The 24,905-nt window shown below is 33.7% G+C and overlaps 1 protein-coding gene across 1 annotated transcript in view; it reads right to left on the reverse strand.

Annotated features, from left to right (window-relative positions):
- The window catches only part of LOC143245295 (glutamate receptor ionotropic, kainate glr-3-like), a 78,298-nt gene that overhangs the window by 25,232 nt on the left and 28,161 nt on the right, over positions 1 to 24,905 (reverse strand). Inside the window, exons 3-9 of the mRNA XM_076491517.1 lie at positions 22,689 to 22,792; positions 13,721 to 13,820; positions 12,126 to 12,284; positions 11,030 to 11,195; positions 6,538 to 6,752; positions 5,948 to 6,053; positions 4,349 to 4,517 (exon numbers count right to left, since the gene is read on the reverse strand). Of these exons, the coding sequence (XP_076347632.1) occupies positions 4,349 to 4,517; positions 5,948 to 6,053; positions 6,538 to 6,752; positions 11,030 to 11,195; positions 12,126 to 12,284; positions 13,721 to 13,820; positions 22,689 to 22,792 (1,019 nt within the window). The remainder of the gene's footprint in view (positions 1 to 4,348; positions 4,518 to 5,947; positions 6,054 to 6,537; positions 6,753 to 11,029; positions 11,196 to 12,125; positions 12,285 to 13,720; positions 13,821 to 22,688; positions 22,793 to 24,905) is intronic.

A 24,905-nucleotide genomic window follows, 5' to 3' on the forward strand; every position in this document is an offset into this window, starting at 1 on the left:
TTTTTAGAATTGTATATACAGATACACACATTTATTATAATAGTACAGTACCAATTTAAATATCAATGAAATAATTACATGCTAATTGATCGAACTTAACTGAAATTTTATTAAATTTAACGCATGAAAACAGGGTAAGATATCGTAGTTTTGATATGTAATGTTAAATTATTTTACGAATATTTACTGGTTTTAGGGTCATGTAAAATGTATCTGATTCATCGTTTAGTAAAGTCATTTGTAAGGCTGGTCTTGGCCAAGTGATTTAGTTGCTGAGCTACACGTCAGAAGGTTTAACATTCGACATGCCATTGCACACGCTGTGCTCTTTAGATCCTGGGGCTGTAATACTGTGTAGTATAATAATATCACTTCGTTAAAAGTAGTCCGGAGGGCAGTAGGTAAAGCTGGTTGGTTGCTCTATCTTTGGTCATTGGTTCTGAACTAGAGAAAACTACTATGTTTGAACCTTAGGATATTTAATCTGTCCGTTTAAAGTTTTGTTAAGGATACTAATGGCAATTATCACATAACCGTTATTTATATATATATTTCATGCTCTAATTTTACTTTTTATTTTGACCAGTGTTAATATTTTCTGCAACCTAAATTTTCTTATATTAGTGAATGGCAGAGAGTCAAAATAAAAAGTAAAATTATCACATGACCGTTATTTATATATATTTCATGCTCTAATTTTACTTTTTATTTTGACTCTCTGCCATTCCCTAATATAAGAAAATTTTGGTTGTAGAAAATATTAACACTGGTCAATAAGTAGAACTGTTGTAACAGTTAATTTGATAAAAACTTTTAAACTCATTACGAAGTAGATTACTATATGGCAATGAAGAAATATAATTTATTTTTCTGACACCTATTTATGAAATAGGTTTAACATGCATTTGTGTCACGTTATCGAGAGTGAGATTTAGTTAGTAATTATGCGAAATTTCCTATTAAAAGCGAACGCTTAATTTTTTAACCTAATTTTAACTTATTTTTGGTTGCGTAACATTTATAATTGCGACTGTCCGTCAAGTGAAACCAAAATTTATGAATTACAATACATTTCAATACAGACAATTTAGATATATTTTTGTTAAAAGTTGCACTTTCTGAAATAAATTTAGTTTTCCGTTTTGGCATGAAAAGATAATATAAAGGATATTAACAGCAGTTTTTTTTTATTTCGCGCAAAGCTACACGAGGGCTATCTGCGATAGCCGTCCCTAATTTAGCAGTGTAAGACTAGAGAGAAGGCAGCTAATCATCACCACCACCCACCGCCAACTCTTGTGCTACTTTTTTACCAACGAATAGTGGGATTGACCATCACATTATAACATACCCACGGTTGAAAGGGCGAGCATGTTTGGCGTGACGGGAAATCGAACCCACGACCGTCAGATTAAAAGTCGATCGCTTTAACCATGCACCTGGCACATTTCGTGAGATTCTATTTTTGTATCGGTAAAATTAGTATCGAGCCAGTAATTTAGGAAAAAAAAAATTAGACTAACATATCTCAAAGGTCTAGATGACTCATTATGTAGCACACACACACTCATATATAAGTATACACATACATAAATATATATACATGTTGTTGACTCATTTGTTTGTGGTGGTTAAGACATGAAAACCGTTTTTATATTTTTTAACATTTTAGGAGAAACAGATACTAATAACTACAATACCTTTAAACGTTTTTCAAAGAAATGTAAGCTGTGGCGTTTTCACATTATTGGAGGTTAATAAAACAATGATTCACCTGTTTGTTGTTTACACACTTTTGGTCTTATTTTTTAAATATTTTTCTCTATATGATAGAAAATTTCACCTGGTTTAATACCAGTACGGAACTTTGAAAAAAAAAAAAGAGTTGACAAACCGGATTTTTTGTTCTCTCGAATGTTTTTGAATAATTGATTTCACAAATTATTTTCTAGTGCATAAGAAGTTTTTATTTTTTAAAAATGAAGGATTTAAAGAAAACTTATGATACCGTTACTTGATAATAAGTCATTACGTCAATCATAAATTTTTATCATAATTTCATCACGTTCACATTGAACTTAGCAGGCCAAAGTGACATATATATACAATGGCATCTTAAAGGTTTATTACATGTAAACAAACAGAATTTTATAATGCGAGGCAATGGGTACATACATTTATTCAGAATATATAGACATGCGGCTTAGAGATTTATGCATCTTCAGCCTAAAAATACTACCTTTATATACCACTTTGTTCATTCAAACTAAACACTGATTTTTTAAAATATTTTCCCAATTTTTTATCTCATATTGAATAAGGACTTGGTTTTCTTATCATAATAACGTTTAAGCAACTAGCAAAAAGTATGTTTTGTTGCTTTTTAATATAAAATCTTTATATATCTCAAGGTTCCTAAAAATTGTATTTAATATCTTTTCAGGTTTTGTTTGTTATTCTTTACTTGAAATTCACTATTCAAATGTTCGTTATTTTGGATGCACACATGCTCTGATACATTTCAAACGTTTCTATTAAGTTGTGAGAATCGTTAAAATTTTCACCGTTTTTCTTTTGCTTCTCAAAACAAAGAGGAAACATTCAATATTGTCTTTATTCACTTTATTTCTGAAGCCCTCAAACACTTTTTGATTTTTTTACTCCCACTTGGATAAGATTTTGAAGCACCAGGTCTGTTTACGTCATTCCACTGCTGACTAGAAGAATTCCAAAACTTTCGCAAACAGGAATGTTTACCACCACTCCATGCCATCTCTAGGAGTAAAATGCAAAGTCCGCCCACAGACCCAACTAGATATGCAAAAAATGCACTAGTTAGATCAGTAATCTTCAGAGGTCGCTCTTGTGCATTGAAAATCGTTTGGCTTCCTAATACACAGGGCTCCACAGTAGGCATGTACTGATTTTTCCATTTTTCAATTAAACCCGACGTTCTCAGCCATGCTACACTGTGATCACAATTTTGTTAAAATAAATAAATAATTTACAATACCATCTACATCGAAAATTAGCGAATTAGAATATATCTAATTCAGCAGTTTTATGAATTTATGTTGTATATAATTAGTTAAAAGTTCAACTATAATTTAAAAGTCTTATTTTAAAAAAATAGCAATCAAACGACATATCATACACTGTTGGAAACAACTATGGAAACATAGTAATGCAAGTACTGCAGTCACAAACGATCAGTAATTGTAACTAAGTGATCATTGTGACATTAGTGCAATACATTATTACAGAGAATATAAAAGAATAAAATAAGGTGCACGATGCAGTATTATCATGTTCTTACACGTCCAAACTCCTCAGCATATTTAGTTGTTAGAGTTTTCTCACGTCTCTTAGTTCTCCAGTATTACAAATTATTTTAATAATTTTAAAACCATTTCTAACGTTAAATAGTATTTTTGCAGTTATGGCCATACATTATAAACACTTTACAATTTCGTAATTTATGCCACCTTTATATAGATCAGATCGTTACTGGTCCACCCTTTCTTGAACAATTCACCATCATCGGAACCTTTACAATTCGATAACCTATGTCACCTTTGTATGGATTGGATTGCTGCTGGTCCAGCCATTTTTGGATTATGGTTCCATTTATTCATTATACTGACCTTTACAGTTCGATAAATTATGACATCCTTATATCGATTAAGCTTCTGCTAGTCCACCATTTTTGAATAATTATATATATAATTTTCCACTCTTTCATTATAGTGATTTTTAAAATTTAATAACTTTTACCACGTTCATACAGATTGGATCGTTTAAATCTCAGATGATGATTTCACCCATTATCACAGAGACACATTTTGTTCTTTTTAGCGCAAAGCTACATTATGAGTTTTTAGCGTTGTGTGTGCGAACACTTACGGCTGACTGGCCCACAGGCGGACTCATAACGCCACAGGGCTAGCAGCCAGATCTAACTGAAGAGATAAAGTTAAGCTGAAATAAAAGAAGACGAAATAAACTAAGAAAGAAGTTTTGTGTTTCCTGAACTTTAAACGAATATTTAATTTATACGGTCCAGCATGGCCAGGTGGTTACAGCACTCGACTCGTAATCTGAGGGTGGGTCGCGGGTTCGAATCCCCGTCACACCAAACATGCTCGCCCTTTCATCTGTGAGGGCGTTGTAATGTTACGGTCAATCCCACTATTCGTTGGTAAAAGAGTAGCCTAAGAGTTGGCAGTGGGTGGTGATGACTAGCTGCCTTACCTTTAGTCTTACACTGCTAAATTAGGGACGGCTAGCACAGATAACCCTCAAGTAGCTTTGTGCGAACTTGAAAAAACAAACAAACAAACAAACTTACAATTCGTTGAAGGCGAAGGCATAAGGACTCCCTTTCGGATAGGCAAATCCAAACGGTTTTTGAAAGAAATTTTGATTTGCAAGTGCTAAAAGACATTTCCCATTGGATCGTTGGTAACTTTCTTGTAATAAGTATTTAAGAGATAACGTTTCATGAAGGTAAACATAGCCTAGAAAATATAAGCAATATGTCATGAAGGTAGTCATAAACTAGAATATAGAAGTGAAGTTTCATAGGGGTAAGCTTGGCATATAAAATGAAAGTAACATTTCATATATATATATATATAAGCCTAAAAAGTAAGTTTTCATGTATGTTAACAAATAATAAAAAATGAAAGTGATGTTTCATATAGGTAAAGATAAGCTTGAAAATTAAAGGATATTTGTCGTAACCTCTGTTAAAATGAACATAATGGAATGTGTTTTGATAAAGTTATTTATATTTCTTCTAATTTCTTGTTGTAAATAACTAAAAACGCATCAGACATAAAAAAACGAATAAATAAAACTGGAGTACAAACAAAATAAATGTGCGAAAGTTGGTCGAATAAAATTGCGCGAAATGTTTCCAGTGAAGTTTCGTAGCAGGTAATTTAGTAGTATGAATACTGTGAATTTAGTACTCAAGGTCAGGTAATGACATTATTTAAATGCTATTTTTACTATTAGATACAAATCACTAATTAAACTGTACCATAGATTTCGGTCTCTACAGTCTTTATGAAGAGCCTGAAAAAGTATTGTTTTTTTGTGATAGCAACAGCTAAAATTGAGCCATGTATCTACTTAATTCAAAAGCTGGTGTGCTATTTATTAATCCGAAGCTGTCTTGTTAAGTAATCAAGTACCTGGCTTACAGAACGTCTACGCTCTGTTGGTTGTTTTATCAAGTCTGGTTTACAGAACGTTTGTGCTCTGTTGGCTGGGTTATCAGTCTGGTTTTGAGAACGTATGTGCTCTGTTGACTGGGTTATCAGTCTGGTTTTGAGAACGTCTGTGCTCAGTTGGCTAGGTCATCAGTCTGGTTTTGAGAACGTCTGTGCTCTGTTGACTGGGTCATCAGTCTGGTTTTGAGAACGTCTGTGCTCTGTTGACTGGGTTATCAGTCTGGTTTTGAGAACGTCTGTGCTCTGTTGACTGGGTTATCAGTCTGGTTTTGAGAACGTCTGTGATTATAAGTAAATTATAAGTAAACATCAGTGTTTAGGCAAAAACGAATTTAAATGTGATTAGGACACTTAAAAAGTTAAATTAAAACCTTGGGACCTAAAATATTTTTATGAGATTCAATTGGCATACAGTTAGTAATACATTCAACAATTTCATTTGTCTTCGAGCTATAGCTTAATAATTGATACCCGTAGGTGTGAGCCTTATGGAAAAATCTGTCCATAATCATTCCTTTTGACAGTAATTTTAACTTTATCAAATTGTATTTAAGGCCAGTAAAGCATAGAACTGAAGTAGGAGTATATCATATCGAAGACAAACTTATTTACCAAATAATAATGTTACATATTAGACATCCTGTACAGCGAGTTTTGATGTATCTATTGATACTGAAACTTTTTAAAACCAGTTCTGTCGGTATACACACCTCCTTTTTCTATTAGAGATCTTGCTTCCTCATCACTGGTTGAGTGCTTTCCATAACCCATTCTAAACGAGGATCTCAGCTTTTGAAATATTTCTCCATGGCCTTCCTGCACAGAGATAAAACATCAAGAGAGTGTTATTTCTAAAAATAACCATAGAATCTATAAAAGAAACCTACAAGGATAAAAGAAACATCATGATGCAGTTTATAACATTCAAAGAAAGCGATATTTTCACCAAAAATTATACAAGACAAATATTTTAATTGTTCTACTGTTAACAAGTTCGAAGTTGTAACAAATTCTGTTTGACCAAGAATCTTCATAATTATAATATATTGTTATCTTAGAACAAATATTGCAGTATTCTATCTGGAACTTAGAAAACATTTCTTTCTTGTTTTGATCTTTTATTAAATGTTAGAGCTTCTAAATCTTTCATTAGTTTCAGTATATGATAAATTTATGACATTGTAAATGATCTTTCAAACTGCATGACAAGTAGATGCTAGTAGTAATTTTATGTGATAAATTTATGACATTGTAAATGATCTTTCAAACTGCATGACAAGTAGATGCTAGTAGTACTTACTTCTATAGCAGCATCTAGAGCGCCACCGTATTTAACTAGCCACGTAGTTTCTGGATGTTGCAGTAACATATCCAAAGAATTGATAGTTTTGTAATATGGTAAAGTAAGAAAAGCTGTTAAGTTGGCCGTGTAAAAAGCAGTTACTATTAAAGTAAAAATCCACCAGGTGGCAAGAAGAATCCTCGTAGAATCATAAATTGGAGACAGCTCGCTTCCTAAAGCAAAAAAATGTAATTTTGAAAGATACAAACCTAGTCTCAACACCATGGTAAATAATATGTTAAATTTACTTTTGACTGTGGAAAGTATGTAGATGGCTTACTGTTTTAGACACGACTCATTGAAGAAAAGTTAAAACATTAGAGAGTATTTAGGTGTGCACTTGAGACATGCACGCCTGATTGGTTGCCTCAAACGGGGAGTTTGAGACCAGGAAACCACGTGACGCCATAGTTCCACAATGTGGCATCAGATGACACATTGATAAGGCCAAAAATTGTTTTTTTTTGTTTATTTGAATTTCGCACAAAGCTTTCACTTTGAAGTACGAAACACTATATCACAGATGCAAATAGGCAGCTATAAATGTTTGATGTAAGGAGCTCACCACACACACTCAAAATTGAAAAAAAACAAAAATGTTAATTTATGTAGAAATATATACGAACCACATTCATAAAAGAAACTATGTATACATACAATAAACTCACATGGACGTACACGTCAGTTAACTGTCGATTACTGCGCACATTTCAAAATTTAACGTTGGCAATTGGTGTTGGCAGGCTTGATCCATAATGTCAACTTTTGTGCCCGTTCACTTCAAGCGTTGAGTATTGTTTGTTTGTTTGTTTTTGAAATTTGCGCAAAGCTACACGAGGGCTATCTACGCTAGCCGTCCCTAATTTACCAGTGAAAGTCTGGAGGGAAGGCAGCTAGTCATCACCACCCACCGCCAACTCTTGGGCTACTCTTTTACCAATGAATAGTAGATTGACCGTCACATTATAACGCCTCCACGGATGAAAGGGCGAGCATGTTTGGTGGGACGGGGATTCGAACTCGCGCGCGTTGAGTAAACGTTTGCCCAATAAAGTCAACAGTCCGAATGGGCGTTAAGAATGAAAAATGCAATATGACAGCTTTTGTGAGTGGTGTGACTTTGGTTTATATGTCTATAGTATAGACATTTCCAGCAACCAATTAGCAACCCTCATAGAATTCATCACGATAAACTTCATGAAGACAAACTTCATGTTCAACAACCACAACTATACTCTTCAAAAAAAGAAACGCAAAAGGCAAAATATGAGACAAACTGTTAACAAGTTTATTCCGAGTAGTTCTGTATGACATGTGTGAAACTTTGCACATTCACTGCTGAACATCCAAAGTCTGCAAAGGCGAGGTTCACGCTCACTAGGTGAAGTTTAACGTCACTCAACGTCAATAACGAGTATGCCTCCCGTGAGCATCAATACTGCTTGGCATCTCCTGCCCATAGAAGCGATGAGATGACGAATCACATCCTGTGAAATCTCTGTCCACTCAGCCTGCAAAGCTGCTGCAAGCTGAAGTAGAGTCTGCGGTTGAGGGTGTCGCCGTCGCAGACGTCGGTCCAACTCGTCCCAAAGATGTTCGATGGGGTTTAAATCTGGTAATCTGGAGGGCCAGGGAAGAACGTTGATGTTGTGGTGTCTCAAGAACACAGTGGTGAGTCGGGCTGTGTGAGGACGGGCGTTGTCACGTTGAAAAACGTCGTTGACCTTCACCATGATGGGTTGCACATGGGGCCTAAGAATCTCGTCGACGTATCGTTGAGCCGTAAGATTCCCTCGAATGTGCAAAAGGTATGTTCTGGCATTGTAGGCGATGGCAGCCCACATCATGACGCTGCCACCACCATATCTGTCAACATCCTGCACACAGTTTGCTGCAAAACGTTCACCTCGGCGACGGTAAACACGGGTTCTTCCATCCTGCCTACGAAGCATAAAACGTGATTCATCGCTGAACCAAACAAGCCTCCATCGTCGATGAGGCCATACCCGATGTGCCCAAGTCCACTGCAGCCGTACTTGACGATGACGCCTCTGACTGGACGTCGAGGTCGGATTCCTGCATCTCGTAGACGATTGCGTACGGTCTGAACGAAAAACCTACGCAGCCCTGGTATGGTTGAGGCAGTAGACGTCGCAGTGGTGGTCCTATCCCGAAGGTGACGTAACCAGATGTTGCGATCTTGTGCGGGCGTAGTCACACAAGGTCTGTCAGATCGTGGACGGTCACGAGTTGATCCATGTTTTGGTGACGATTCCATAGCCTTGTGATGGTGCTTGGGTGGACATTCACAGCTCTGGCAACATCTGATCGAGATTCGCCTACTTCCAAGCGACCAATGGCGTTGTTGCGTTGTGCTTCAGTCAGTCTTGGCGTAACTGTATTGCGTGTCGGTGGCTTAACACTGAGCTATGGAAGCCGAGAACCCGTCACTTTTATAGGGATTTTGCACATGTTGCACTTGCAGAACATGCAGATCTCTCAAACAAATTTATTGGACACGCGTGCGTTTTGGCTAAAAATCCGATGTTTTCCTCCGTTTTCAAAGTTCACAACTTTTATTGTCATTTTGGTCTGACAATCAGTGCCTTAACACGTGTAACATCACATACTCTGAACTTGTAAAGTTTTATATATATTTCTCTTTAAAATAAAAAAAATCTCTTTTGCGTTTCTTGTAGGCCTGGCATGGCGAAACGCGTAAGGCGTGCGACTCGTAATCTGAGGGTCGCGGGTTCGTGCCCGCGTCGCGCTAAACATGCTCGCCCTCCCAGCCGTGGGGGTGTATAATGTGACGGTCAATCCCACTATTCGTTGGTAAAAGAGTAGCCCAAGAGTTGGCTGTGGGTGATGATGACTAGCTGCCTTCCCTCTTGTCTTACACTGCTAAATTAGGGACGGCTAGCACAGATAGCCCTCGAGTAACTTTGTGCGAAATTCCCAAACAAACGTTTCTTGTTTTGAAGAGTATATGTACAAACAAATGGCCTAAGCATGGGCAACCCAGTATCACCAGTTCTAGCCAATATTTTTATAACACAAGTTGAAACACAAGCAATTAACACAGCATTACATCCACCATTATACTGGTACAGATATGTAGAGGACACGGTTGCGGGATTCAGATCTACAGAACACACACTTAATTTTTTCAATCACATTAACTCTATACATCCCAACATTAACTTCACATTTGAACAGGAAGAAAGCAATCAAATATCATTTCTTAACCTCAAAATTCCAAAAACCGACACACAATTCAAAACAGAAGTCCACCGAAAAATAACCCATACTGGACTATACATTCCTTGGGACTCAGCACATGAAACAAAACAAAAACTCAACATACTAAGAAACCAAGTAAACACAGCCATAAAACTATGCTCACCAGATAGAATTAACGATGAATTAGACAAAATAAAACAATACTTTATCAACATCAATAAGTTTCCTCCACAAACCGTAGAAAATATTATACGCACACACCTAGACAGAAAGCAAAATCAACCAACAAAAGTAAATATATCTCACGAATCGAAAAATCACGAAACCATATTCTGCTGCATACCATATATTCCCGACATCAGCAGACAAATAATCAACATTTGGCAAAAACTAGTAAAACACAAATATGACATTCCAATTTATTCAAAAACCAGGCACAAAACTGAGGTCTATACTATGTAAAAACTGCATTGACAAACATCACACCAACATTATTTATAAAATACAATGTGATAACTGCCACCACTTCTATATTGAAGAAACAAGTGGAAAAATGGAAACCAGATTCAAAGAACATAAAAAGTCACCTTCACACGTTTTCGAACACTGCAAGTCAAATAAACACAATATAACCATAGAAAACACTCAAATACTAAATAAAGAAACAAACATAAACAAACGCAAAATTAAAGAAGTCTTACTTATACAACAACTTAAGCCCAAAATAAACCAATATAAAGGAACGCCTTTATACCTATATTAAATATAATAAAATAAAATTATATATTCAAACATCTAACACCACCCTCTAGATTCCGACACTCAGTTACAAACCTTTCTCACATTCTTTGTTTTAAATATTTTACACTTACATTCTTGAATCTGTAGGTTTAATGAAATCAGTTTTACTGGTCATGGAATGAAAGTCGCCATCCAGTATAATTATTATTTCTTAGTTAAACTTCTTAAATGTTACATTAATATCATAAGATAAATGTCTTACCGGGTTAAAATCTAATGTTACCCTTTATGTGTTTTTAAGTCACAGTAAATCACATATGGAGTGGCGCATAATTAGCAGATGGATATGAAAAATTGTAAATAGAAATAATATTTTTACTTGGAATTTTGGCCAAACTGACAACATTAAGAGATGATTTCACTTGAAGTGTGTAATAAGTGATAAAAACTGGCGACATTAACATACCTTGTTTTACTAATCCAGCATAAACAAACCACACACACTCTGCTAATGTAAGCCGGTTTCTCCGATCAGTAGTTTCATCTAGTTTCACCAGTTTGCGCTGCAAGACTTGCATGGCGTAAATAACTGGTCCCATAGCAAAAAACGATACAATGATCATTACCCATACCTGAAAGATCGAAATATACAAATAATAGAGCATAGATGAGCTTTGTTAATGAAATTAATAATTCGTAAAAGTTTTATAAGTAACTCATTAAAGGTAACAAATATCAAAAGAGAGATAATAATTAGGTACGAAAAAAAAACAATAAAAATAATTTGGCACCGTAAGACATAAATTAAGACAAAAATAACAATTGGAAATAGAGAAAGATTATTGTAAGCTCTGAAACACATGAAGTAACATTTTTATGTTGTAAGGTGTGATGACATACTAGAGTAAACAAATAATATTGTCTATCATTTTAATTAAAGCAGTCTTTACATTTTGTTGTTTCCAGCATGAAGAACATTTTGTTTCTTGTAATTCCAGTTGATAAAAAAACAAAAAGGGAGAAAACATGAGCTGTTTATTGAGCCTTAAAAGAAACGAGTTTTTCTTTGAACTCATTTTTAAGAACAAATGTAATTAGAAAATAGAATGAGCAGTAATTAATTCTTATTCGTTTTTGAATTTCTCGCAAAGCTACACGAGGGCTATCTGTACCAGCCGTCCGTAATTTAGCAATTTAAGACTACAGGGAAGGCATCTAGTCATCAACACTCACCGACAAATGTTAGGCTACTCTTTTACCAATAAATAATGGGATTGACCGCATGTTATATCGCCCTCACTGTTGAAAGGGCGAGCATGTTTGGTGTGACGTAGATTCGAACCCGTGACTCTCATATTATCAGTTGAGTGGCTTAACCATCTGGCCAATTGTTATTCGAGTGTTTAATTTTATAAATAGAGAATCGAGCAATAGCAAATGTTCTTTAATTCTTATATTAAAGACAAAATTAACACAAAACAGACAGCGTGAGAGTTATCTGAGTTTTTACATGCATAAAAAAATAAACTAACAATTTCCAAATATTTTCTAAATTTCCTTACATTAATTGAAAAAGGTGCAAGTAGGGCACTGGTGTTATCCGATTCTTTTGGATGCTGCATCAGTATATCGATTCCATCTAAGTAGATAGTTTTTGTAAAGTCCACCACTTCTTTACGATCCTCAGTGATAGTAAACATGGCTGCCGCTATATCAGCTTCCTAGTGATTGAAAGGAAATTCTACTTTAAAAAAAAATCAAAATAATCTTTTATGTTAAAAACACAAAATAATCCATTAAAAGTTATGTGTCTTGCTTCAAAAAGGTAAAATAAATTAAACTTATAATTTGAAATGCTAAAATAAGTTATCATTAAAGTCAAAATATTAATATAATCCTATGAATAGTCCATTTTTATCTGAAGGAAATCCAACATGATTTAAGTTTATTATATTTCTTCTTAAAACTTGGTTACGTAGTGTAAAAAAAGACATGAGTTAGGCTCTGGTGCAGTGTTTTTGAATGTTTTTAGGTTGATACCCGAAATGTAATTATAGTGCTTGCTCACGGCCCTCATCAAAACCACAGCAGTGATTTACGAAAAATAAAAGTGAAAAGAAACACATCTAATAAAAAAAGTGTTGAAATAAAACATAAATAAATATTTTACTATTCACTGAGAAGCTTGACCTTCCTTATTACTACGTAATTTATCTTGCGACTTACTGTTCTGGAACAGTACTTTTGATGATGATGAAATTGCGTTATACTAAAGATGAGACTTTATAATTACCTTATTTAACAGCTGCTTGATCGCGTTATACTAAAGATGAGACTTTATCATTACCTTATTTAACAGCTGCTTGATCGCATTATACTAAAGATGAGACTTTATCATTACCTTATTTAACAGCTACTTGATCGCGTTATAATAAAGATGAGACTTTATCATTACCTTACTTAACAGCTACTTGATCGCGTTATACTAAAGATGTGACTTTATCATTACCTTATTTAACAGCTGCTTGATCACGTTATACTGAAGATGAGACTTTATCATTACCTTATTTAACAGCTGCTTGATCGCGTTATACTAAAGATGTGACTTTATCATTACCTTATTTAACAGCTGCTTGATCACGTTATACGAAAGATGAGACTTTATCATTACCTTATTTAACAGCTGCTTGATCACGTTATACTAAAGATGAGACTTTATCATTACCTTATTTAACAGCTGCTTGATCACGTTATACTGAAGATGAGACTTTATCATTACCTTATTTAACAGCTGCTTGATCACGTTATACTAAAGATGAGACTTTATCATTACCTTATTTAACAGCTACTTGATCGCGTTATAATAAAGATGAGACTTTATCATTACCTTACTTAACAGCTACTTGATCGCGTTATAATAAAGATGAGACTTTATCATTACCTTATTTAACAGCTACTTGATCGCGTTATAATAAAGATGAGACTTTATCATTACCTTACTTAACAGCTACTTGATCGCGTTATAATAAAGATGAGACTTTATCATTACCTTACTTAACAGCTACTTGATCGCGTTATAATAAAGATGAGACTTTATCATTACCTTATTTAACAGTTGCTTGATAGCGTTATACTAAAGATGAGACTTTATCATTACCTTATTTAACAGCTGCTTGATCATACCATTCCACTTCTTTGTTCCATTTTCCTCCTTCAACTTTCCAAAAGTATTATCTTCGGGCATAACTATCTTGTAACTGTATAACGTATGCATAAAAAATTCAGAGTGGACATAAAAAGTTTGAAAAATTCTAAAAAGAGAAGACATGTCGTAATTTTCTTTCAAAGCTGCTCAGATCATGTACAAATATTTAAAATTAATAAGGTTTTACACATGTAAAATTTTCTTAGTTTTATCTAATTTTAAACTGAATTGATTATTTATTTGGAATTAAACATAAAGCTACACGATGGACTATATACGCTCTGCCCATCGCTGGTATCGAAATCCGGTTTGTAACTTTATGAGTTTGTATACATACTGGTATGCCACTAGGGGGCTTTAACTAACTTAAAAATATAACTAACAATAGCTGACCACACTGCATAAAGATATGAACAATACGAAGCATTTTTTTTAATTTTTTCCTTTTTCTTACTCGCCCTCGGGGCGTTATAATGTGACGGTCAATCCCACTATTCGTTGGTAAAAGAGTAGCCCAAGAGTTGGCGGTGGGTGGTGATGACTAGCTGCCTTCCCTCTAGTCTTATACTGCTAAATTAGGGACGGCTAGCACAGATACCCCTCGAGTAGCTTTGTGCGAAATTCCAAAAAACAAACAAACAAACAAACAACCTTTTTCTTATTAAGATTTTCAAACATAATTCTATTTAACCTTTATTGTTGGCATTCATTATTTTCTTGACAAACTTAAGTACACGAGATTCTTATACTGAATACTCGGTCTTGGCTTCTGTGATTATCATTATGGTATATGAGAAGACTTCTTATATAAACTATGCTACTTTTTAAGTCATCATGAATGTGTTGTAAATATTTTGTGTTTTCATCAAGAGTTTCTTGAAACCTTTGCAAGGCTTTTCGCTGGTGCTTTTGAATATGTTTTGTCCATTCCTTTTGCACATGGCCAGGTGGTTAGGGCTCTCGACTTCCAAAGTGAGGGTCGTGGGTTAGAATCTCCGTTTCAACTAATTTTCTCGTTCTTTACGCCGTGGGAGCATTGTAATGTGACGGTCAATCCCACTATTTGTTGGTAAAAGAGTAGCTCATGACTTGGTGATTGGTAGTGATGACTAGCTGCCATGCTTCTAGTCTTTCACTGCCAAATTAGGGATGGCTAGCACAGATAGCTCTCGTGTAGAATTGCGCGAAATTCAGCCAAGGCTTTAGTTTGCGTATCATCGTTGTCTGGTTTGAAGAAGGAAGTATTGAAAAGGAAAAAGTGAACATTTTCTTTAGATTTGCTCCTTAAAACACACACTGAGTACTTTCAATTCAGTTTAACGACTTTCAAAATAATTCAATTTCATTCTCGCGCAGAATATCATAAGTGATAAAAACAACAACAGTAATCAATAAAGCATGTGAAAAGGAGATACATGAAGGAAGAAATAAATAAATTATTAATATTAATTTAAATGAAAACCAACCATCAAGATTTTCAGTCAATGTTTGTTGTTATTTTTTTCAGTATCAGAAACAAATTTCAAGTCTAACATATCCAAGAACAAGCTAAATCAACTGGCAAGGGTGTTAAGAGTATATACTGAGGTCCATACAAACACGTTGTTGAGTTGAGTTGGACTTTTATGGTTGACAAACTCTAACAAGTTAACTAAAATATTGCGAGATAAAAGTTTTTAGAATCTCAAACTAAGGTAGGCCGCTACTGAGTTGATTATATTTCGGAATTGTTGTTATCATTTTGGTCCCATAAAAAGGCTTTTTATTTCACCAAACGCATTACGAGCGAGTTATAATTTAGCCAACTGCAACATATAAAGTAATACAGATAATTTGTTTTACCTCTAAATAAACGAATGAAACAATATTTCAAACTAAGTCCACTTTACATAAAGTCTTGCACAAGTACGTCTAATATAAAATGCTTTGAATTAAAATAAAATTGGACAAAACAGATTGATAAGTTAATATAACTTGTGTGGAATTTTAACTATATAGACACCAATCTTTTTTTATTATGTTGAGTTGATATAAAACTCATAAAGATTTCTATAGTGGTGATAATATTCTTTCAATAACGTCTTACTTTAAAATATTATATAAATATCGATTATCAAATGCTCCGACCGTTTCGCTATTGCACTACATGACATTTGAAATAAAATACAAACATCGTTTCAGCCGTTTATTTGGTGAATTTCGCATTAGTTGTTCTTAATTTAGAAGTGAGAAAGCACTGAAGGCGGAAGACAACAAATTAAGACGAACCACTACCAACTCTTGGCCTACTCTTGGCAACAAATTCTGTAAATGACCCTCATATTATAACAATGCCATAGTCGATAGGGTGAGCCTGTTCATTTGTGGGTTTCGACCTCGCAACCAGCAGATTGCGAGTAAATCCCTAACCACAACCCACATAATTAGTGATCACAAATAGCGTACAACTTCTCCCTTCCTTTTATTATCCACTAAAGTAGCAAACTTTTGACATGCAATAATCAAATGTTGGTTAGAGTTTCTTTAATTTCAGTTTTGGAATTTCCCAACTGTTTTGGCCTCCAATGGCACAGCAGTATGTTTGCAGATTTATAGCGCTAGAAACTAGGTCTCGATACTCGTGATGGGCAAAGCACAGATGACCCATTGTGTTGTATTGTGCTTAACTTCAAACAACAACCAAATGTTTCTTCTTTCGTCAACTGATGACTAAAACTCTTATTTATAATGATATGAAATGCACAGTTGTTTGGTACAGAATGTCTCTTGTTGTTGAACTTTACGAATATACATAATTCATTTCTGTATATTATTTTATCATAATATTTTATAAATTTTAACAGCAGTATTGATTTTTGGTTCAATTTTTAAGGACTTACTTCTGCGTTAATGTAGTCCTATATAGATGATATACCATAGTAAACTATTATTAAGAAATTGCTTTATCTATATAATTTACAGTGAAAAACTTTTCCCATGAATTTCAAATAGCAATCGATTATTTTAATGGTTTGCTTTATTTAACAATTTGTATCTTACAAGACTAATATTCGATGTTGTAATCTAAGACAAAAATTTAGAACATTCTTTGTGAACAAATATGATCTTCAAATACGTAATTTTATACACCATATGCAACAAGTAGACGTAATTGTATTTATCATACATTTAACATATGCATAGGCTTTAGTAATTATGTTATTAAATTTTAGAAGGAAGCACTGTCTCTTTCTCTTGCTAAGTTTTAATATGGAGTTTGACCAGTTTAATTTTGGTAATGTTTGTATTATCGGGCAATATTTTGTTTTCAAAAAAAGAGATCTTGTCGTATAAATTATTCGGTAGTTAAGTTACTTGTGTGTTGATAAGGTTTGTCCAAACAAATTGTTTCAATATTTACAAATTTGATCAGGGGTGGATACAGGAGTTTTTGGTAGGGGGGATGATCAAATAAGTAACAGTGACTTAAACCCAACCCCAAGTAAACTTTTCCTTGTTACTGCAGCGTAAATCTCATGGAATTAATTTAGAAACAAAGAAAAGAAACATATATGACTATGAACTCTCATTTATTGATTTTATTCTAAAATGCCAAGTTACAAGTAATCGTTCAGCACTTTACTGAATCACACAACATAGTGCTGTGACAATGAACTTTTATATATTCCTAAATAACATGTTACAAGTAAACATACAGCACTTAGGCCTATAACAGTATATCGAATCACGTACACAGCATATTAACATGAACTCTTTAACACCCCAGTACATATGACCATGTACTCTCATTTATTCCAAAACATTTTTGAGAGGAAGTAAGTGACGGCCTAGTGAGTTGATCTGGCCAATACTATAAAGTCACCAGGTCTGAGGTCAATTTAGTAATAGTGAGACAGCAGCTCCTTGTTCCTGGGAAAATCCCACTCAGTGGTCTACGTAATGAAAAATATTATAATTGAGGTGATCAGTACTTTATATTTCTGATTTCCCATTAACCTACACAATTTTGGTATGGCCAGTGGGGGGATGCAGCCTCCATCACCTTTCTGTATCCACCCCTGAATCCGATTGAGACAAACGTTTATTAACATATCTTTCGATTGATTTTGAAATAAAGACATCAGAATTTAGGTGACTATCTCTAACTTGAAGTTTCCCGAATAAAAAATTCAATAAAGGTTAAATTTGAAGTGTTGAAGTTAATTTTTGATTATGGAGCTTTGTAGGTTATCACATTGATTATCTATAATACGTACACCCACGTTTGAATGTCACATATACAGAGTTATCAAACGTAACGGTACACAGATGCATCATGTATTTAATGTTGTTTTGTTTTTGTTTTACACATCAACTTACATGACGAAAACATTTCTCTGAATCGGCCAATTGTACTTTTATTTATGTTCGTGTTTATAATGAATTATCCGAAAAGCTGCTTAGATTTTTTTTTCTATACGTTTTCTTGAGTGCTATTCCTTTTGGGTCGCACTGTATGTAACACACACATGAAAATTGATTAATACTAAGAAGAGAAATTGCAGCTGTCAAAATTAATTCATTTATACACACTTCAAGTATATACGAAATTTTGCACCTGGAAGTTTCCCTGTAGTGGTCATTAAGTGAATGACAGACGTTTCTGATTGACGAATGTCAGCTGTGTGCTTTGAGAAACAAAATCTTCTCACACCTAGCCTAATTAATGACATCACTAATGTTTTTATAATGTCACGGAATTATTTTATTATGATTAAAATCAATGAAAGACTTCATCAGTGGCTAGAAACAAAGAACTGCTAATTTTCAAGTAGCTATTTTGTCATACTGCTTGGTATGACACGTATAACTCGAACTTACGAAAGAACTGTTTTTGTTGCTAAACTTTAGAAGGTCCGGCATGGCAAGGTGGTTAGGGTTCGAATCTCTATCTTACCAAAATGCTTGCTCTTTCAGCTGTGGAGCGTTATAATGTGACTGGAAATCCCATTATTCGCTATTAAAAGAGTGGCTCAAGCATTAACGGTGAGTCTAGTCTTCCACTACTAAATTAGGGACGGGTAGCACAGATAACCCGTTTGTAGTTTTGTGCGAAATTCAAAACAAACAAAACTTTATAAGGCAAACAACTTGAATACCAAATCATTTATTAGCGTCAGCGAAATTGCTTTTCTTTCGAAAAAATTAAATGCTTGAGAACTGTATGACACAGCAAGTCAGTCGAACCAGCATGTCAGTCGAACCGTTGCTCTTCCTATCTAACCAAAATTGTCTATAAGATGTTTTGTAGTAAAAAATTACGCTTCATGTTTGTTAATATCAATTAAAGTACCTCAGAAGGAGTTGAACTATTTCGTTTCTATTGCGTTAAAACTCAAGTGATATTCACCAAGTACACATGTATAGTTATAACTGAACTTAAGTATATTTAAATAATAACTAAAACATGGTCAGTCTATCTTCACTATTCATAAGAAAGGCAGGAAACAACTGCATTTTGTATAGATTTTATTCCTAATTTGTTTATTATGTTTTCCTGTGTACCGTATATAAATAAAACAAGTTTAACGTATAACAAAATCATATCACTTTTGCAAAATATAAAATTATTATTACTAATGAAATTTATTCGAATTATGACAAATGCCAAAAATGATCTAAGTGGCACAGCCAAGATTATAAAACCGTGCAAAGTCTATTCAGGGACTAGCGTGGATAAGCGGTTACCGTTCTCGGCTCAATTTTGTGAAACGCGTTCTGCACTCTAGGGCCGTGAGTTCGTTATAAGAGTTGAGGCCAAATAGCACTATTCAACAAAAAAGAATAGCTCAATAATTGACATTGATTGTTGTTGTATAACTGCATTTTCTCTAGATTTCCACAAAAATCTGAAAGAAACAAAATCATCAACAATAAACGAAGTTGCATTGTTATAAGTGATGAAACTAAATAAGTTTTGATCGTTGATAAACTGTGTTTATAGATATGAATCAGATCTGTTTGTTGTTTTGAATTTTCGCACAAAGCTACTCGAGAGCTATCTGTGCTAGCCGTCCCTAATTTTGCAGTGTAAGACTAGAGGGAAGGCAGCTAGTCATCACCACCCACCGCCAACTCTTGGGCTACTCTTTTACCAACGAATAGTGGGATTGACCGTCACATTATAACGCCCCCACGGCTGGGAGTGCAAGGATGTTTAGCGCGACTCGGATGCGAACCCGCGACCCTCAGATTACGATCAGATTTGTTCACACTAAATTAATTTTCATAACCTATACCCATACTGATGTTAAAAACATACTTATGTAATTCACGAAGATAGAGTTATTACAAAATTTCTGCAAATTTGTATACAACAATCTATATACGAAGGACTTGCGATTCGTTTGGCCACAGAACATTTCATTTCTTAACGAACGCTTGAATTTTCCACCAGAAAGATTCATTTTTATATTCTGCATTAAACTCACTTTACCACAGTTTTAGAAGTTTTATTTAAAACATTAATTTAGCAGTGAAAGACTAGATAGAAGGCAGCCACTGGAAATTCTTGGGCTACTCTTTAACCAAGAATAGTGGGATTGACCGTCACATTATAATGCTTCACGGCTGAAAGGGCGAAAATGTTTGGTGGGATGGAGATTAAAGGCCAAGACAGTCAGTTTGCGAGTCCAGCACCCCGACCGTGAAAAAAAGAAGGAAGTACCGTTTCTATATTAAGAAAATGACTTAGGAAACAAATATTATATGTTGCTGTCATTTCTTATATTTTAGCGAGGGAGTATATTTTATAACATTTTTCAATTTGGTGTAATATAAAGCTATTTTTGAGCTATTTTTTTCAAAAAAGTAAAGACATGTACTAAATAAATTTGTATAAAAATTGTAACGAAAATTTCTTAGGAACTTCCCTTATGATGTGGAAGAAAACATGCTAAGTTTCATCAAGATAGAACTTAAACAGTGAGAGAACAGAAAAACATTAGCCTGTTTTATATATATACCAATATATTTCATAATGCCATACGAACTTCCACATCTTAAACATTGAGTTATCTTTAGTTCTTGTACAAAATATACTTTAATAAGACTTTTTTATGCAGTTTTTTATCATATGTAAAGTAGTTGGACTGGAAGCTTCTGTTTACATGTATTTATAATTATAAGAAGTAAATTGTTTGAAAGACCAAAAAACAAAAACAGCAAACTTAAGTTTATTCCAAGCTAGACACGGTTTGTTCAATATTTGTTGTCTATCACAAGACACAAACAAGTAATAAGAATGGCCTAACTTCGTCCAATAATTTAATACACAGTAAATGAAGAAGAATTACCATCACAACAAAGAAGAATACAGTCGAGGATGTAACTGTCTTTAATAGATTAATCAGCAGAAAATAACGAACACATTGTTGATGTATAGATTTATAAAGAGCAAACAAACAAGCGATCTATCAGTAGAAAGTGACGAAAACATTGTTGATGTACAGATTTATAAAGAGCAGACAAACAGCGTTCTATCAGTAGAAAGTGACGAAAGCATTGTTGATTTACAGATTTATAAAGAGCAAAGAAACAAGCGATCTATCAGTAGAAAGTGACGAAAGCATTGTTGATTTACAGATTTATAAAGAGCAAAGAAACAAGCGATCTATCAGTAGAAAGTGACGAATACATTGTTGACGTCCAGATTTATAAAGAGCTAACAAACAGCGTTCTATCAGTAGAAAGTGACGAAAACATTGTTGATGTACAGATTTATAAAGAGCAAACAAACAAGCGATCTATTAGTAGAAAGTGACGAAAACATTGTTGACGTCCAGATTTATAAAGAGCAAACAAACAGCGTTCTATCGGTAGAAAGTGACGAAAACATTGTTGATGTACAGATTTATAAAGAGCAATCAAACATCGTTCTATCAGTAGAAAGTGACGAAAACATTGTTGACGTCCAGATTTATAAAGAGCAAACAAACAGCGTTCTGTCAGTAGAAAGTGACGAAAACATTGTTGATGTACAGATTTATAAAGAGCAATCAAACATCGTTCTATCAGTAGAAAGTGACGAATACATTGTTGACGTACAGATTTATAAAGAGCAAACAAACAGCGTTCTGTCAGTAGAAAGTGACGAAAACATTGTTGTTGCACAGATTTATAAAGAGCAAACAAACATCGTTCTATAAGTAGAAAGTGACGAATACATTGTTGATGTACAGATTTATATAGAGCAAAGAAACAAGCGAGGTATCAATAGAAAGTGACAAAAACATTGTTGGTGTACAGATTTATAAAGAAAAAACAAACCAATCATCTATAAGTTGAAAGAGACGAAAACATTTTATAAAGAGCAAACAAACAAGTAATTTTTCTTTTTTCTATTTTACCTCCAAGTGAAGTACTCGATTTTCCTTACCTCAAATATTTATGCTGCAATTGTGACAATTGGCTGTTTATCTCCTAGCAACTCTTCTCAGGAAAACAAATTATAGAATAAACAGTACAATTCTGAATAAGCTACATTTTCCTATTCAAGGTTTTGAAAAATTTTAAGACTAAAATATAATTCTCTCGTTTTCGAAAACATATAACTGCGTCTAATGTTTTATTTTGGTCTTATTGTTCATTTATTTTTAAATATTTTATCTAATCTAAACCTGCTGTATAATAAATACCAAACTGTCTGTAGATTCTATTACATGCTACAGTTTTTCACGATTTACGCGATAAAAATATTTTGTGCTAGTTATTTAGCAGTTTGAATAACAGTTTTATATCGTTTTCTTGGCAGTTCTGACCTGGAAACATTTTCTGTGATATGATCAACTCTGACATTAACAACACAGACTTATCTAATCAACATTGACATTAACAATACAGACTTACCAAATCAACATTGACATTAACAACACAGACTTACCTAAAGTTGAAAAAAGAAGCAAGTTGATTTATTATTTCAAATGTAAATCCCTCTTCGATATATTCTCCATCAGGAAGGGGGGTGATGTTTTGAAATGGAATTCTCTGTAAATGTAAATTACATTGAATATTGTTATTTGGAAAACACACTTCTATCTATTGCTAATGAAAGCTTATTCAGTATTTTGAAAAACAAACAAACTATGATTTTGTACAGAAGAGTGTGTGTGTTTTTTTGTTTTATAACAAAGCCACATCGGGCTATCTGCTGAGTCAACCAGGAGAAATCGAACCCTTTATTTTAGCGTTGTTGTACAGAAGAAACAGTGGACAACGTTATTAATACTTGTAATTAAATCTATTTCCATTTTACTTTCAAAACATAAACTTTTACTTCAAATTTATCAAAACTTTCTCTCCACACTGAACAAATAAAGTATACAAATATTTGTGAAGATAGTTTTCTAATGTTCTTCCCACTTCAGGTGACGCACCAGTGTAAACTTTAGTCAAAGTAGTAACTACTTCACATACGTTGGAGGCAGGCGGTTCGTTACTTTTACTAACTTTTCTAAATATTCCAACAGGAAACCGACTAATAATATGTTTGTACGAAATATCTGAGAGTTCCAAACCAAATGATCACAGAGATCTAGCAAGATTGAAATATCCCAACTTGTGAAGCTAACTCTAACATATTAAGCAGGAATTTCGCAACATTAAGTCCTCTTGTTATCAGTTGTTTTTTGTTAGTTAATATCACCAAAACAGTTACATTTAAGAATTCGCTGCTGTAAAATTTCATAATTTTTCATTTTGCTCTGGATAAGATGCTGAAATAAAAATTAAAGGTTTCTGTATTCGAGCCTTATATGCTAGTTTAAATCACCATCACATGACTTTGAAACTTGTTAGGTTTAACTTTTTCACTTCTCAAAAGCTTTTAACAACTACAACTTAAATATATCATATTCATGTGAAATAGCTAACTTAGAAATGAGATGTAATTAGGTCAGTTTATGCTTTCTGGCATTTGTTTATAATAAAACACATGTATATGTAATATCTAATCTTATTTTTATTTAAAACAAAAGTTTTAATCAGTATTCACCTACATAAAGAATAAAATTTCAAAATAACATTTACAATACTGCACACGTTTAACCAGTTGCCATAAAAACAATACAACTGGCGTAGTTTCAACCACACGTATAACAAACTGAAAGTTAACTTGTTAACTCTTAAGTGATAATTTACCTCTTTGCAAAATTTTTGTATAATGAGGTAGTTATTTTTTCTAACTCATCCTTGTATCAGTGTATATTCATCACTATATTACAGTACGAAAAATATATCAAGCTGCGTAATGGCTTGAATTTAATAAATAAAAATATTACAGTAATTATATTAATAGAATAGGGGTGTTTCTATATTACACATTCACTTCAGGGAATGTCATACCACGCCTTTTGATACTTTTTATTATTCTCATCGTAAATTATTTGCAAAAAGCGAAGATATGGCCGATTACTTACTTTCAGGGTAAAATCATTATATTAAAACTGAAATATATATTAATGAGTAAGCCTAATCTTTCTTTTCTTTTATCATTTCGAAACGTAGAAATGAAAATGTCTACAGTTGAAGAGTTAGTTCTTTACATTGTGAAAAATTGTTTTTGTTAACAATATTCAGCTGTGAAAGATTGATTTACTTTTATAGTGCGTATTTTTAACAAAATGTTACTCATTATAGTGACATAAATGTTTTAATAGTTTGGTAGCCCCTAGTGGCTCAGCAGTATGTGTGTGGACTTACAAAGGTAGAAACCAGATTTTGATACCCGAGGTGGGCAAAGCACAGATAGTCCATTGTGTAGTTTTTTGCTCAATTACAAATGAACATTATTGTAGACACTCTTACAATTAAAAAAAATATTTATCCATTTTCCAAAGAAATAGTGAGTTAAGCCCGAAACAAAACTTAAGTAGAGGTATTCTATGCATTCCAGAAGCTAAAACTTTAATGTTAACTTTATTGTATTCAGTTCTTTTTACAAAAATTCTAGCTCTTTCACTGGCAAATATTTAAGTCATTTTGCTGATTATCAGTTATAAACCGTTAGATGTTCCCCGCTGGTAGAGCGGTAAGTCTACGGATTTACAATGCTAAAATAACGGGTTCGATTCTCCTCGGTGGACTCACCAGATAGCCCAAT

Source organism: Tachypleus tridentatus, chromosome 1, assembly GCF_004210375.1.
Source record: "Tachypleus tridentatus isolate NWPU-2018 chromosome 1, ASM421037v1, whole genome shotgun sequence".
Taxonomy (NCBI): Eukaryota; Metazoa; Arthropoda; class Merostomata; order Xiphosura; family Limulidae; genus Tachypleus; species Tachypleus tridentatus.